Below are 17,584 nucleotides of genomic sequence, written 5' to 3'. Positions count from 1 at the left end.
GGCAGAGATTGTAAGAAAGTTATTTGATATTTGAGAAAATACATTCAATTTCTCTTTAATCTTTTCTGTCAAGGACTCAGCTACCTACTATTAAGTAAGAGCTGTCAGTGACTTCGGCTTTGGGTTTTACTTGATTTGCTTCTTATCCTACTCTTGAAGCCTGCTACATGTAACTGAGGTGTTGTCTGCATGTCCTTATTCCAACTACCTGTCACAGTAGATCAAGACCTTCTTCTGAAGCCAACTGGTCTCAGAGTAGACTCAAAGATGTGGAGTATGGAGCCTGCCTGCCTGCAGCATTTTCAAAAACTCTTTTTTCTCCTTAAAGTACATTTTCCATCTCATTTACCATTTTTAGAAGACACGGAGCCTCTGTTTAAATCTAAATTAATAGAGCCAATCTCTTCACAGATTTCACTGCAGTAAAAATGTGGTTTGCAAAATTACATTTCACTGTACTGAGGACAATTTTAAATTTAGATAGTTTTCTCATTTTGCATGGGTAATCTCCAAAGCTTTGTGCTACAGACAATTCAATTTCACATGTATATTAAGGCCAAATTTTCATTTCCTACAAAAGTTAATAACCTTGTCTGCTCTTTCAAAGTGGCTCCGTGTTAGTAATTCCACAAGTTGATGATCAGATGTACTATTGCTTAAGGTTTGTAGACAAGTGTACAAAACCAAGTATGTGGGTAAGAAAAAAAATTCCCTTTCACAAATGATCAATGTCAAGAGCTTCTTCCTTGAATGAGGTCCTTAATAGGCTTCATCTCCATCCATATCACGCATCTGCTGGCAATCCATTTAAATTGTTACCCTTTCATCTTGCTCTCCTATTCCCACTGATGCCTGAACTTGCTTAATTAAGTTATGTAAGCACAAAAGCCAGTTAATGACATGACCGAGATCTGAGAAAATAAAAAGTGATTAAATACAAGTCCAGTGATTGTTTTCCTTTTCAGACCTTTGTCTCTCATAAGCAACAATTCCTCTTAGCCTCAATACTTAACAAACAAAATGTATTAAGGCATGCAATTTTAAGATTTGAAGTAGTTCTCACGAAAAACATGTATCATTTTTTGAGTCTCACAATATTTCACTTATTCTTTTTCTTTCTGAACAGCAGAGAATTATCTGAGTTTCTGAGATTCCATATACTCAGGTTTAATTTCTCTTCTCCCTCTTGTTCTGGGCCTGGTGTTAGACTTGATCTTCTGCAGGCCAGTTTAGTGTTCACCTTCTCTGTCACAAAGCACCCATGGGTGAAAAGGATTTTAAATGATGAATGTTGCCAATTAGAAAAATTATTTTGGACATACTTACAAATCAGCCAAGGTCAGGAAAATAAGACAGAATGTATAAGTCAAAGACATTTCATGTCTTATTAATATTTTTTTATTCCATGTATCCCATTTTCAAGGGATTTACCAATTCTTTCCCTTTCTGCTTTTGTGCTGACTGGAATGAAGGTGTGATGGTGTAGCTAGAACAGCCACTTTCGACCTTAAAGTTGGAAGTTGTGTTATAAAGATGGCAAAATGTCAAGATGAAAGCAGCCTAGATCCCAGAGAACAATGAATTTACTATACCAGTCTTTGGATTGCTATTAACCTAAGATATAAACTTCTGTGGTAAAGCTACGGTTATTTTAAGAGCACTACTACTATTTTAGTAGTGTGTGATTATGTCACACTACTAATCCTAACCCTAAAGAATATGGCTCTTTTCAAAGCTAGCAAGGTAGCAGAAGCTAGATCAGATCATATAGGATCTTTTAGCTAATTAAAGATTTGAGGTATTACTTGAAACACCATTTTAAATCATGAGAAGAGCATAAATAGATTTGTTTTCTCTTAAATTCACTGTAGCTGCACTGTAAGGCTTGAAACAGTGGATGCAGGAGAAGCAGTTAGGAGGATGTTTCAGGAGTGAGAGTGAGACAATAGGAAGGTGGGTGTGCAGAAGAGATGTCATAAGAATGAACTGAGAAGGTATTGGTCTGAAAAGTAAAAAATCAACAGCACCTGGTAGGATAACTAAGAGGGAGACACCATGCTGTCTCCCAAATGTCTACCTTCCACAGTAATGGGCAATGGTGCCATCCCCCAAAGAGGGCAACAGTCATCACCAGGTTTGACCAAAGATGATGAATAGAGATTCATCTTTCTAATATTTTCTTTATTTTTAATCACAGAATATTCTACTTCTTTAAAATATGCCAACAGCCAACTTAAGTAAATTCTTGAACTTAAGTGTGAATGTCAGATAAAATTTCCTTGTGAACTATTTGTCTAGCAAAAACTTGAAAAATTGAATATGCTTCCTTCTATCTACACTTTTTCTTCTCGACCAAAAACAATTTATATGAGTTTAATTTTGAATGCATACTCCCAATTGTTTTAAGATTTTTAGAATTATTTTTATTTTTAAAAATAAAAGCCTTCCTTTTTTGAACCTGGATGTTTTGAAATTTTCATTAATATAAAATTTAAGTTAAATATTGTTCTTTGTTGTTATTGTTGGTCTATTCCATAACTATCATTAAGCTATGAAAACTAAGATTTTCTGCCTGAATTTCATTATCTTATTAGATATACTCCTATGTGACTTAAACCTATGAGTATATTAAACATATGGGTATATTTTAAAAGAGAAAGTAATCCATAAGAAGAGAGATATGCTGAGAAATAAGTAAAGCAAAATCTAAGTAGACACTATTTCTCCATCAATCCTCAAGTTATTAAAGTTGATCAATAAGGTATTTGGGATACCATCTTAATTCTGTGTTAACTGAAGTACTCAATGATTCCCAATGCAATTTAGAAGCAGCTTGAATAAAAAAAGACAGTGCAAGTGGGAATTACTTTTCATTAAAACAAAACAAGACAAAACAAAGAAAACCTGCTTTCATTTCCTCTGTGATCTGAGAGGCTGGGAGAAGCCAGTATACTTATTACTTTGATGTTAGGACTCCTGGAGCCTGCTTGGCTGTCCTGGAACTGCAGTGTTCAATGCCAATGGTCCTACTCATCAGTGGCTATAGAAACATCAGCTATTTAAAGTGAACAAAATTTAAAAATTTAGTTTATCAAAAAAAGTAAAAAATAAAATAAAATCCAGTTTCTCAGTCACACTAACTACATTTGAATGCTTAATAACCACACGTGGCTAGTAGCTGCTGCAGTGGACAGCACAGGAACATTTCCACCACTGCAGAATGTTCTAAGAAATTCTGTACAAGAAGTTCATGAAGTCTGGCACTGCTTCATAGTTCATCCTAGGAATCTCTTGGTTTTGAAATGTTGTTAACTAATTTACTTGAAAGAAAAAAATACTGTGAGGACCAAGTAAAACTGCTGTTGAGAGGCATCAATCCTGGTTGTTTGGATAGAAGCTTTGAACCTTCCATTTCTTTCTACAGCTACTACTCTGGGAAGGGAGGGTAAATTGTTTAGGGACATTTCTAAATCTGCAATTTCCTTACTCAGCTACTTATCCTTAGCAGTACTATAAATACAGCCAGCTGTTGGGAAGTAATTAATACTAAGCCTTTGAATTTCTGAGGAATCATTAGTACTATTCATCTTGACCAATCAAAGACCTTGCTGTATCTCAAATGATATGGAGATGATAAAAATCCCCATAGATAGATGAATCTCTCAAAACACTTTAATTCTGCATTCTACAGATCACTCCTTAACATTTTCCATTTGTTTTACAACCTGTCTATAGTGCTATAAAAACCTTTGCCAAGGTACTTCAGCTCTACAAGGTAATTCCTTACAAGAAAGAGGTTTTTAAAAATTCCCCTCATGTACTCTGATAGGAAAAATGAGGTTAGATTTAATCTCTGTGGGAGCCACTGGTGGTGGTCAACTAATACCCAATAGTTTTGAAAGAAAGATACTTCCTAAGAGAGGGAGGTTATAATTGAAGTTCAAATGTATTGCTCCTTTGTTGAAACTTTAAAAGCTAATTAATTATTATGTGTTCTTCTTTTTGCATTGGGGGGGGGCATATAAGAAGTATGAAGTAGGATCACCTGTTTTTCCACATCAGGTTAGTACTTTCTAATCTTAGAACTATTTTCCAATTTTGTGTGTGAATGCATGGATATGTTCACTTCTGTTCGTCAAAAAAATTACAGCTGTCATTAGGGCAGCTTTCCATTCCCTGTCACTGTTGATACTGGGCACTGTACTTGCTACCAAGCCTGGGTGTGAACACTATACACTGATCAGGACATTTGCTCAGCTGCTGGATTAAAGCTGAGCAATATGAGCTGCTGGCTTTCCAAATACTCCAGTACTTAAGTACAGGTAAGCTGGGAAAAAACTAGTCATGACTCTGCGTCTTTATTTTAATATTATGCAAAACAAAGGAGTGGAAAAGCAAATGAGGACAAAGAAGAGGTGTCATTTATTTTCAGAGCTAATTGTGCAGCAGGAGAAAATATTTAAGAAAGAAAACACTAAACTTTTTCCTCTTCCTTCCTTTGGTGACTGAAGTCCACTGCTTTATACATGTCAAATTTGGAAGCACTAGGTCTTTTATTCTGCCATAATAGGTGATAAATCCCTCCTCCTAACAGCTGTTAAGAGCATGGATTCTCCACGCTGGTGTTGAAGCCTGCCTTCTGCCACTTTCAACCCACTACAAAAACTTGTTATATACAAGCATTTTTATCTGTAAAACATAAATAATAGTAATTATTCTACAGAATGACTGTGAATCTTGCTAATCACTCAGAATAATCCCTGGCATATAATAACAATAAATGCCCAACCCCATTAGATGTTAAGTCACATTGTCCTCTTTCCGATCCCTGATTTAAAGGGACAGTGTGGAGGAAATATACTCTCTCTTTTCCCATGTTCCTGCATCTCTCCTCCCTCCCAGATTCTCTTATCCATAGAATAGTGTTCCCTACACATGTTACCTGGCCTCTCTCATTAGTTTTCTGAAAAGTCTGTGCTTTCTTTAGGCTCTCACTTTCTTCTTTTTTGTTCCCCACATTGTCATGCACATCTTCACTCTTTTTAGTCTGCACAGGTAGTAGCGGGAGTAGCAATCCCAGGGCACTTTCCTTCCTACCTTCCTTCCATCCATTCATTCATCCATCATCCATCCAACAAATATTTATTAAACACTGACTATGGACATGGCAAGGCACTTAGTGCTGAAGTTATTGGGATGAAAAACATAGACATAGCTGTAGCTTTCTTTGGGTTGTCTGTAAAAGTCAAATTGCTTAGATATGTCTTCCTTCCCTCCCACCACTTCTTTTGATCTCTCTATACTTTCATCCTGCATTTTGTACTTCACTGGTGAGATTTAAACCCTACACTTATTTCAAGCCTCTGTCTTAGTAATTTAAGGTAACCTATAGAACAATGACATGAACATTATACACAGCACAGCTAGAAAGACAGCAGGCAATGCTCTTGGCCTAGTCATCTATCTAGCGGCTGCTGTGAAGGGCTTTAATAAATCTGGTGTGGATTCATACCCTTGATTCCCTCCATGTGCCTTACCAGCTCTGGTTGGGAGGGATAGTTGCCTCTTATGAAGGTGAAGGACATTTGCTCAGAGCTCAGATTAGACACTGAAATGCTGGTTCTGATGCAGAGCTACTTATAAGATCAAATTACAAATAGAAGACACCTGGCCAGAATGATTCCTTTCAAAAAAATATGGTGTCAGCAGTAACTAAGAGCCACATGCTAAAGCCATAGCTCAAAGGCTATACATTTGACAGATCAGAGGAACAGCTTCTTGAAACACTATAATGACTTGCAAGTTAATATTACTCTAGGGATTGTGCTGCACAGCCTCTTATTTAAAATGTTATCTAATACTTGAAAAGAGGAAATATATGCCAATCTTAGCCTCATTAATTTTGTGAGTTGGTTACAGAAACATGGGTCATGCCTTTTAAAAATAAAACCCCTGAAGTCCTGGATATTTTTTTTTTTTTTTGAAGTGAGAGCTGATTACCATGTCCCTTTGGAATCATCATAGTTAAGACTATGGGAAAAATGAAGTTAAATGTAAGCTAGAACTTTCCCTCATTTTTCCTTAAAGACCCTAGTGAGATAAGACATCCCCTGGGTTTACTTACTTTTCTACTAAGTTATCTGCAGCGGGAGCAATCTTTCCTAGTAAATGCTTATTTCTAACTCAAGAACACTTCATCTGCTCATTTAATCCTTTATAATAATTCCTTACTAGTGTTTTGTGCCTTCCATCATATAAAGCATTTTAAAAATTCTCCTCGCTACTCCCCAGAACCCACAATCTGGAACAAAACCCAGTCCAATGACAAGTTAGTGTTCTGGTCTCTGTGCCACAGATGTTATGGATCTCTGGACAAGGACCACTAAGTAGCTGATGGGATTTGATTTTACAGGGCCTCCACACCTGTTATTTTTCTGCACTGTGTGCTGTTATATGTAGTCACATACAGAAGTTCTTAACTGAGTACCTAAATAACCAAAATGCTTCCCCTGCTGCTCTAGCTGAAAGAACATACTGTAAAGAACTCCTGTAAATCTACTGGGAGGAGAATTAGGGTAAAAATGAACAACTCATGCTTACTGCTGGCATGTGTCATATACCAATATAATGATAGATTATACTTCAGGGTACTAAATTTTATAAGAGAGGATGCTGGTGAAAAGAACTGAGGTTGTTTCTTTATAATATCAATTATTAAGAGCTGTAAAAACTACTGATTGATTTCAGGTTATGGATGATAATGCATTTGAGAAGATCCTCAAACAAGTCTTTTCAAATACAAGCAATTATGAGGAAAGTCTTGACCAATTAATTTTATATTCAGAGGAGGGGGAAAAACACCTATATAAGAATGCTGGAGATTTCATTTTTCTAGCTGCAAACTGCCCATATGTTTTTCCAGAATTTACTTCATGTAAATAACTACTAAATAACCTTTTTCTTATAGACTTAACTGTAATTCCTCTTGCTGTTCAATAACGCTTCTTTTCCTCTTTCTTCCAAATTCCTTTTTTGCTTCACCAGGAATTATTCTTATTTTTATTTTTAGATAAAACACTTAAATCTGACTTGTCATTAGCCACTTCTAAAATATTTGTAAAACATGAGTATCGGGTCATCATTGCTCGGATTATTCCATTTCATAGCTTAAGTAAATAATCTTTGCTTATGAAATGTACAGAATAAAATGCAAAAGCTGAAAATACATGCAAACATACACTCATTCAAAGGCTAAATAATAGGACTCAAGAGCCAAGTTTGTTGGGCTGAACTCTAACTTTGTAACCTACTAGCTATGTAACCTTGAGAGGTACTTGACCTTGCTTTTCTTCATTTTTCTTGTTTGTGAGATGGACCCATGCCATGGAGGTGTTCTAAGAATTAGAATAATGAATTAACGCAAATAATTAGGATTGTACCTAATATATAACATTAGTTATTGGTGTACATTCACACACATTTTTGCTCCTGTCATTCAAATATCTTAGTAACTTTTAAGATGAATTGTGTTTTGATCTTTACTCCTGTGCTTCAATAATCAAATGATATATGAAACTGCATACCAATGACACTCGTTCCCTTGGAAAACAAAAATTCATTCAAATAGTTCATTATTAAATTACTGAACCCTTTTTCTGAACATTAATGTATAGTAATAATCTGTTACCTCTCAACACTGTCTGAAAATTTGATTAATCACAATGCCTTATTCCTGGATGAGAATGAGAGAGATCAGGGGGATTTGTGGCAAAAATTGCCTCACTTGAAAATATGAGACAGCTTTGGGGTTTTAAAACATTTTACCTTTTCTCTTTCCTAGGTTCAAGGCATTTTTACTTCTCTGTTGTAAAGATAAAAAGGTAAGAGGTTATCTGCAAGTCAACTTGACTCAGCTGTGATACTGCACAAGGATAACCTATAGATATAAATATGTAAGCTTCAGTGGCAAATGTTTGAATTCTAATAACTTATTTTGTTAGTTACTTTTATCACTATATCTCATTCTCTGGTTCCATTTAAGAATAAAAGCCAAGTTAATTTCACTTGTCAAATAGTTTGCAAAGTGAATGTACAGTACTTTCTAAAGTGATCATTTGTTTCTTTTAAATTTCGGTTTAAACCTGTACATATCACCCTTACCAAGCAAATATTTTGTATATGTGAATTATTTAGAATATTTCTATTTCAAATCTTACTCTTCTTGAACTAAACCAGCATTAGCTATGGAACTACAGTATTACTGGGAAGTAAATCATAACAAACAAGATGGTAAAGTTCTAATCATAATGGTTATTTTCCAAAGCACATATAGCATAAAGAGATGTTATAGAAGAAATTTTAATAAGTACCCCCATCATTGTTGGCCTCATTTCTTGCTCAAAAGACAGACAACGGGAAAAACTAAAAGAGTAAAGGCTTTTGGTTTTAAGTATGTGTGTAATATTAAGCCCAAATGTTGCTTCATCTCTTCAGTAGAACTCTTCAAGATCAACTGAACAGTGAAAATAAATCTAGACACGGCGTGAACAAAGCACTGTGAAGATGGGCAGCCTAGTTCGTAGCTTTCTTTAGAGTTATGAAGTAGAAATACAGGTGTGTAACCATTGGATTTAATATGGACTGATGCAATGGTACAAACAAGGACTGTAGAATTAAAATTAAGTACTTTAGAATCCCACAACAGCAAAGAGTTTGAGAGGAAGCACAATGGACAACTGTTTAATCAAGCTGAAAAAAAGAGCAATGTTTTGCAGTATTAAGTCTGGAACCAGTTGCAATTCCTTCTAGACTTAAGTTATACCTACCTTTAGAAAAATCATTCATGACTTGGTGTTTTGGTTCTAGGCTTTACAAAAAAGATTATAATTGAAATGAAGAAAAGGACTTAAAAAAGAATAAAGGTGTTCTGAAACAAAATGAATCTGCCAGGAAACAAACAGCTGGCAAAATATTAATTAGCACATTTCAAACTATTTCATGATATTGATAAATTTATTACAAAAATTCCCCTCCCAACAAAGTAGACAGAAGTTAGAGATCCTTTTGCAGATGGAAAAATTGAGATTTGTTATTTAAATAGTTTGTGCAAAACAATGGAATAAAAGAGAGGATCACTTTTCTTGCTATGTAGAGGAGTTACGGCAGAGATGACTGCATTTTATTTCAAAATTCACTCTTCTTTATGTAACAAAACCTTGGTTAACAGACTACATTTACCGTCTTTCCTTATTAACAAAAGTGACTGTGTTACTGTATTCCAGCCAAGGCAAGCTAAGCAGAATTGAAATAATGAGTGGAATTTCCACAAAGTCTTTTTAAGGACAGGGAATGCAATCTTCTTTAACTTCTCTTCCTTCCAAGAGTCTGAAAAGCTGATATAATGGCTGGATTTTTAGTAGTCACCTTTTTTGTTTGTTTGTTTTGCTTTTTGGTATTGGAGAGTGAATCCTGGGGCGCTAAACCACTGAGCTACATCCCCAGGTCTTTTTTGTATTTTACTTAGAGACAGGGTCTCACTGAGTTACTTAGGTCTTGCTAAGTTGCTGAAGTTGGCTTTGAACTCACAATCCTCCTGACTCAGCGTCCTGAGCCACTGGGATTACAAGCATGCACCACCACATCTGGCTTAGTGGTCATCTTAATCAAAAGGCAGACCTAGTGGCTGAGGGATGATGAAGCAGAAAGAAGCCTGCATTCCCATTAACATCCTAAGGCTATCTATCATATTAGCCCTCTCTCAGCCTCCTTTTACATGAAAGAAAAAAAAAAAAAAACCCTTATCTAAACCACCATAATTTTTTTGAGTATAAGCAGTTGAACCAAATGTATCCCCAGTTCGAATTCCACCTGAACCAGCAATAGGTATCAAACAGTATTTCTTTTGGAGAAGAAAATTTAACACAATAATTTAAAATCCTAATTATAATCATGTAGTTTTCTCACACAAACTATATTTAATGATAACTTGCAAAAGCTTTCATTGCACACTGACAACAAATGCTCAATAAATATCAATGTTGAAGAAAGGAAGTTGTAAAGGTTTTCTATAATAAGCTAAAATTTCTCCAAATAATGAAATTTAAAAAATAGTTTTTAGTTGTAGATGGACACAATATCTTTTCTCTTATTTATTTTTATGTGGTGCTGAGGATCGAACTCAGGTCCTCATGCATGCAAGGCAAGCATTCTATCACTGAGCTACAACCCTAGCCCAAATAATGGAATTTTTGACAAGTAAAAAATAAGTGCAAACAATAAGGTAATGTTTATAAAAATATAGTACAAAAGTTGTTGCTGCACAAAGTTAAAAAGCTATAATTCTTGATTTCTAAAAAGTATCATTTTTAGAAAGAACATGGGCATGTAGAAAGCAACATACAAATACATCATCATATAAACATTGCTTTGACACCCAACATCAAGTATTTTGATCGTGTTGTTTGTGGATGCATTTTTCTGGTAATAAAATTGAAGTTACAAATAGACAGTAGTTGGTAAATTATAAAATAATGGGAAAAGGCATTAATATTATGATCTTCTGTGGTCAAATCAACTTTAATTTCTGGTGCAACTCAGAGCTTTATGTCATTCAGACTGTCTCAACACTGAAACAGGGCAGCATTTAACTTAACAAAACACTAGAGGAGACAGTCTGTTTTATGTGGGAATAACGGCTTTTTAACAGTGTTCGATTAGGGGACATTAGGAATCTTGCCTTGAAAGCCATTAGCAAATTTATCCAGAAGATTTTATGCTACATCATAAAACAACAAGAAACTGAAGATACCCTAAATGGCTTAGTACGCCAATTTGCTTCAGATACTTGCCATATAAGCTGCTTTCAGGAGCCAGTAATGAGTATCATAGATACTCAAGGATAAAGACACTGACATTCAAAGGAGATGATGCCAGACAGCCAAGAAAACAAACAACTTGCATTTAATTTTGGAGTGAAATTTATTTTATTTTTCTACAGAAAGCCTAACTTTTTTTTTTTTTTGTGGTGCTGGGGATTGAGCCCAGGATCCTGCACATGCAATCTATGCATATACTCTCCCACTAAGCCACATCCCCAGCCTAGAAAGTGTAACTTTCAATTAGTTTCTCAACTAGCTCTAGCAGTTAGGGAGTCTGAATAATAGCTTTTCCTAACATTGTCCATTTCGTACTTGAAATCAGTCCCCACTTCTTTTCCCCCTAAAGCAAGATATCTTGTAATAAGTAACAATATAAGCTCATCTGAATGGCTGATTTAGGGGTTAAGTCATTCTTTTGTAATCAGTCCTAGAATTAAGTCTAATAATCTGTCTCAGCCTCTCTCTCTCCTTTTCTCTTTGGCCAGGGATAATAACAGAAACTCCAAATATATTAGGAAAAGATTTGTAAGTCTAGGCATTACATATTATTACCATGTGGTAATCAAAAGGAAAGCTAAAGACAACTTGCATTGTATTGGCCCTATTTTATTCAAATTCTAATAATTTTAAATAAATAACAGTAATGTTCACCAATGAGATTAATCTACTAATTACACCACATATGGAAAACAGCAGATAACAAATGACAATTGTGGTAACTTCCTTCTTAAAGCAAAATACTTTCATTTTATTCTCATCTTAACAGTTCCAATGTTAAGCTTCTAAAATCCACAAAATCATTAAACTTAAGACAAATGGTTCAACATTATCTAGTCCATTCTTTTTTATTTTGTAAAATACTAATCTTAAAGCTCCCCAAAATTATAACTTTGCTGATTCTATCTGCCTTCCCTATCCTTGTAAGGAAAAACAGAATCACTTATTACTAAAAAATTGCTGTTGTACATTTCTTTCATAAAGAAGCCCTTAAATTGCACTTCATATATCACCATCTGCAACAGGAACACTGATGCTTGTAAATTGGAAGTTGGGTCCCAGTCATAACCTAGGAAATCAAAATATCTGCTATATAACCCAGGAACCGACATTTAAATGAAAAGCATAGTGTCTTCAAATGCAAAGCTCTAGAATACAAACTTGTTCTTCCATTCATCAAAATAAATGGGAAACACTAGGTCTCTAAGACTAAGCTTTCTCCAAGATTATAACATAGCTTTTTTTTTTTTTTGTCTCTCTAAATTAGGTCAACTAATTTTAGTTCTTCAATTTTCCTTCTTGTTTCTCTCATTTTTTTGACACCAATGTACTATTTGTTCCCAGTTTTCTCCCAAGCTTTAGGTGTTTGACATAGGTACACAGCAAATGCAAAACAACCAGCAATTATCATATGAATTAGTACATGAACTCAAAAAACTTTACCCTGTGCTCTATAGAGATCCCTGTTACAGGACAGTGTTTGATAAGTGATACTTCTAGATATATTTTATTCCCTGAGGATAAATCCTTCTTATCTGTTACAGGTACTATGCTTTGAAACTTTTCTTAACCTCTTTCCACTGAATTCCACTTCCAAATGCTTAAAATCAGTTGTTTTACTTCAGAAAGCTACTAGCCATCCAAATGTTAGGCATGAATATGAGCAGTATGCTTACCATGCCATAAATTCTGGGAACTGGTAACAGCCCAGAAGCCTGAGTTGAGAGCACAGCATCTCCTAAAGGCAGTGACTCACAGGCAAATACAAGAAGCACTGAAAGGTGTGCCACTCAGCCAGACAGCACTTGAAAGGCAACACAGTGGATCTCATATACAATGCTTATGCCAGCTCATTAGCACTCTGTACCTGTCCAGCCAGTATAACCAGTGCCATCCCGAGGGTCTGCTGACTTTAGGCCTCTTTCCATTTGCTGAAGGAGCTCTCGAATCTTATTGGTCAAGCGCTGTGAGAACTCAGGAGTCAACTGTAGGTATTAAGGGAAAACAAATATTAAAAAACACGGTCTGAGCTGGATGCCCATGCCTGTAATCCCAGCAACTTGGAAGGCTGAGGCAGGAGGACTATGAGTTCAAAGCCAGACTCAGCAATTTAGTGAGGCCCTATACAACTTAGCAAGACCTTGTCTCAAAAGAAAACACAAAAAGGGCTGGGGATGTGGCTCAGTGGTAATGTGGCTTTGGGTTAAATCTCTAGTAACACCCACCCCTAAAAAAATCCCCCAAACAAAACAAACAAAAAAACCCACCCCAAACAAACAAACAAAAAAGAAAGAAAAAGGAAAAGAAAAAAACGTGGTTTGCTGGATGTGGTGGCTCACACCTGTAATCCCAGTGACTTGGTAGGTTGAAACAGGAGGATATTTTGGCCTAATCAGCAAGACCCTGTCTCAAAATAGAAAAGAAAAAGGACTGAGGAACTAGACAAGTGGTAGAGCACCCATGGGTTCAATCTCTAGTATAAGATGGGGAGAGAAATTTAAAAAATTTTTAAAACATGGGCCACCCAACCTCCTGGAGGGCACTTCATTTCCACCTAGACCACATTTTTCTACCAGGAGAACTTTACAATTAACAACAGCATGTTAACACAACTTAAAAGTACTACTACATTTTTCTACTCAAGACAAGAAATATTGTTTTAAGTTAAATGTTTTCAAAGATTTTTCCACCTAATAGGGATCATCTATTATTTGAAACAATATTTTTATTATAATGTAAAGTCATTATTAAATTAAGTATAAATTAAAGGTGTTGTTTTTAACAGCAACACTGGACTCAAGCAGTTATAATAACATAAATCCTCAAAAGAAACTTGTTTCTTTGTTGTTTTAAATAATGGAAAATCTAAAAAAATTTTTTTTGGCAAAAAGTATAAAGAAAGCAAAACAAATTCATGCACATCAGGAACCTCAAGCTGAGTAGAAAGAACTTGTCAAACCTACCATCAAAACCCATACCCAGGAAAGTGCCTGGCAAAAAGAAAGAGCTTCATAAATACTGCTGAATCAATGAACCTGGCTATATCCTCCCCTGTTATTAGTTGAATGATCTTGTCCGCCTCATAATTTTTCTGTTTCAATAACCTTCATAAAGTCAGGACAATAACACCTGCCCTACCAATTTCAAAAGGTATTCTGAGGATTAAATGAGATTGTGTGTTACATTTTTTCTCAGACATAAATGTTGACATTTTTACAATTTTTTTTAGTAGGCCAAGGGTATATGACAAGTAATAACTTTGATATGGATTGAAAGTACACTAAAGGTGGAGGTCTGGGGTTAAACGTAACATCCATATGAAGGCCTACAGATGTTGGGCAACTATGTTCCTACAGGCATATGAAAAATACTTTTTAAAGTTCTATATATAGAATCTTTAAGTGTCTTAAAAAGTCACTTTAAATTATCAAACATTTTAGGAACTTCCTGTGATTCTCAGACTTGGATTTCACAAACCAATATAATTTCAAAACAGTATAAAGGAACATCACAAAGATCCAAATATTTTATATTACCTTGTGAGTATGGTACAAAAAAATCTAACCACTGCCTATAGTCATCAGAATCCCATTTTTTAAAAATGAGTATCTTAAAAGCATAAAAGGAAAAAAGGAAGTATAAAGTTAATAATAATAACTTAAGACATTAAGATTCACTTCTTAGGAGCGCTATTGATAAGGCTGATCAGATTTTCAACCACATCTGGCTTTACTCTGAAGCACCACTATGATTCCTAACTTTAGGATCTGAAGATGAAACCGCATTGTTTGACAGACATATTCCCATTATTTAATAATTTCTGTCAAAAGGTTAAGATTTCCACAAGCCTTGAGAATTAAGTTTATTATGATAAAATATACTTCAATATTATTATAAAAGGTCTATAAATCTCAAGTAGATAGAAGAGTGTGAGAATACACCACCTTCTGTACATAGATCATGTATAATTTATCATCTTGTCTGGCCTTACATTGAGGGGCCAAGAATAATGAGACTGCCTCAGCCTGAGAAAGGGAAGTTACTTTCTACTTGGCACATGCTGCATTTAATAAAGGTGACTTGCCTGAGAGTATCCATTACATGTGGCAGACCACCAAATTATTCAAACTCTAGCAATTACATGAAAAGTCTCTAAAAGTCCTTTATTCCTGACAGATGCCAGAAAACAAAAGAGTTTCTTATTGAATGAAATCTTTATGTTAACAAACGAAGGAGGACAGATCTTCAGGGTCTGTCTGATCTTTTGTGTTCAACACTAAACAATTTTAGAACTGGTATGCTAGTTTCTTTGTAGGATCTGTCCAAAAACTGAAAGACAATAAATTACATTATGATTTGGGGCCAGGGTTTAGATTTGTGGGGTTTTTCCCCTCAGAAGTGAATTAGTTTATAAGAAGTATGTAATTGATAAGTAGCCTATATAGCAAGTTACATTTTTATTAAAGGCTTCTATCACTGGGACACATCTTCTAGTGTTTTCTCTGCCAAGCTAGCATGAAGCAACACATTCTCCTCTAACAAGACAAGGCATATACTTCAGCTTCCAGATCTGCAAGGCTAGGCAGAATGCAGGCCCATCTGGCCAACGGGAATCCATCTAACTTCAAGATAATGATGAAAAAAAGCCTTGTTGGCAGCTCAATAATGGCTTTTAAATAATCAGATTGACCCTAACTCCATACACATATGGGTAGCCTTCTATAATACACCTTCTATCCCTCCTACCTGCATTACTGACCCAAATTAATCTATAATAACCAGTGTTTTAAGGGAGGAACCAAAAGAGACGCATAAAGTTAACTTGACAGATATGAAATCTGTAAGGTCATTATATAAAACTGTGTGTGTGACTGACAACTTTTGAAGAAATACAGCGATATGAAAAAAAAAAAAAAAAAGATGTGTCTAATCTAACTCAGGATTTCCCAAACTAAGTATTATTAAGCAGAGGCCTAAGAAAAAAGAGGCTCCTGTAAGTGCTTTCAACCTTCTGTTTTCTCCCCCCTAGTCATGGAGATGTCCTGCAAAGGGTGTCAAATAATTTCAGGCGTATTTTCCACCTTTCTCTTTGCATTATTAGTTTAAAAGCGTCCTTACCACACAATCAGTTTGCTCTCATTATTACCTCATCCACACTTGTGTACAGTCATAAAGGAATAACATCATGGCACCAATGAATACCATTAGGATTCCTCACCTCTCTTTAAGAAGCAAACCAAAATGTATCAGAAGTGCCAAACACAGGGCAAACTGTGCAACCGCCAATTTTAATAATTTATATTCCCAGAGACTGAGGTTATTTCTTTATTAATAGCATTAATAACTTTATCTTATAGCCAACATGTTCAAAGACTGCACTTAAACAAATATTTTATATATGCTGAAGTTATCTTTTGTATTTGTCCTCAAATCACATTTTTAAAAATGGGAATGGGATCCGCCTCAAGCAAAACTGAGCTCCTTTCCGAACGCTTGGAGGGTGGTGTAACGGGCAGGCAGGGATGCAGGCAGATACACCCCAAACTCACCCTCCCAGCAGAATCAAAGTAGCATTCGGCCAGAGATTTGTTATAATCGGCATAAGGATTCGGGAAGGCCCTTTGAGCCATGCTGCCGGAAGCGAGCCTGCAGAACAGGGGAAAAAAAGATCCTAGGTTGAGTAAGGGGCCTCGCGAGATGCGAGGGCGGCAGCCGGCGCTCGTGAAACCCCTTCCTGGCAGCTTCTTCCCGGCAGCTCTGGGGCAACCGGGCGGTATCAGCGGTCCCAGTGGACACAGGGGCCCCGGTCGAGTCGCCAGGGCACGGCACCTTCGCGAAAAGGCTGCCAGGGCCCGAAACCCACCAAAATGAAGAGGACCCGTTTCGCACCCCACGTCCCCAGCCTGTGATTAAAAGCAAGCGGGGAATCCTGAGGCCTGCAGCGTCCCTCCGCCTGGGCCTCACACCACGCAGCCGCTGACAACAACAGAAGCGGCGCGATCACCGCCCACTTCCTGCCAGCAGGACCAATCAGAGTCTTCGCCGCGGCCAAGGCCCGCCCCCTTGCTTTCAGTTTATTAAAGGGGCAAGAATGTGATTTCTAAAGGATAATGCAAGGTAATTTAATTTCTGGATAGCAGCAGTGAGGACATCTTAAAAAAAAAATAAATACACATGTGCCCAATAGTTTCTACTCTTCTTTTAATGCGAATTCAAATCCATATTTATAATAATTGGTTTAAAAAATCTGGAGAAGGAAAAACAGACTGTTTTGAGATCTGAATATATCAGTGTTACTACTGCTCTGAGTAAATAAAATTGGCATTATGATGACTTTCTACAGACCTTTAAACCTTTATGTTTGTTTAAGAAAAAGAAAAAGAAGAAAGAAAAGAAACAAAAGTACTAACAGGACCACCATTAACAAAAACAAGGAAATGCTGAAAAGAGGGATAATAGGTGCTTTGGAGATAATTTATACTTAAGGGCACTTTAGAGGCCATGTGAATACTCAAATGACAATTGATAAAACTTCAGGAAATGACTTTATAAAAACCTAAATCACAGCTCTTACGCAATTGAATTTGTTATACTCAAAATGGGACCATAACAGTAGATACTGAAGCCCTTAAAAAATGAGGCAAACCGAGCAAAAGATTTACAAAACACAATTTCAGTATTAAAAAAAAAAAAAAAAAAAAAAAAAAAGA

General features: G+C 36.0%; 1 protein-coding gene across 2 annotated transcripts in view; it reads right to left on the bottom strand.

Annotated features, from left to right (window-relative positions):
• The window catches only part of Lancl1 (LanC like glutathione S-transferase 1), a 34,680-nt gene extending 17,824 nt beyond the window's left edge, over positions 1-16,856 (bottom strand). The window contains exons 1-3 of one of the 2 annotated variants that reach the window (XM_076866103.2): positions 16,738-16,856; positions 16,424-16,520; positions 12,742-12,859 (exon numbers count right to left, since the gene is read on the bottom strand). In XM_076866103.2, coding sequence (XP_076722218.1) covers positions 12,742-12,859; positions 16,424-16,504 — 199 coding nt within the window. In that variant the 5' untranslated portion in view covers positions 16,505-16,520; positions 16,738-16,856. The remainder of the gene's footprint in view (positions 1-12,741; positions 12,860-16,423; positions 16,521-16,737) is intronic. The other variant, XM_076866102.2, reaches the window with a different exon arrangement.
• Positions 16,857-17,584: the final 728 nt, after the last annotated feature.

This window comes from Callospermophilus lateralis, chromosome 9, assembly GCF_048772815.1.
Source record: "Callospermophilus lateralis isolate mCalLat2 chromosome 9, mCalLat2.hap1, whole genome shotgun sequence".
Taxonomy (NCBI): domain Eukaryota; kingdom Metazoa; phylum Chordata; class Mammalia; order Rodentia; family Sciuridae; genus Callospermophilus; species Callospermophilus lateralis.
Note: the sequence above shows the minus strand (reverse complement) of the source record. Positions and strands in the feature narration are given on the sequence as shown.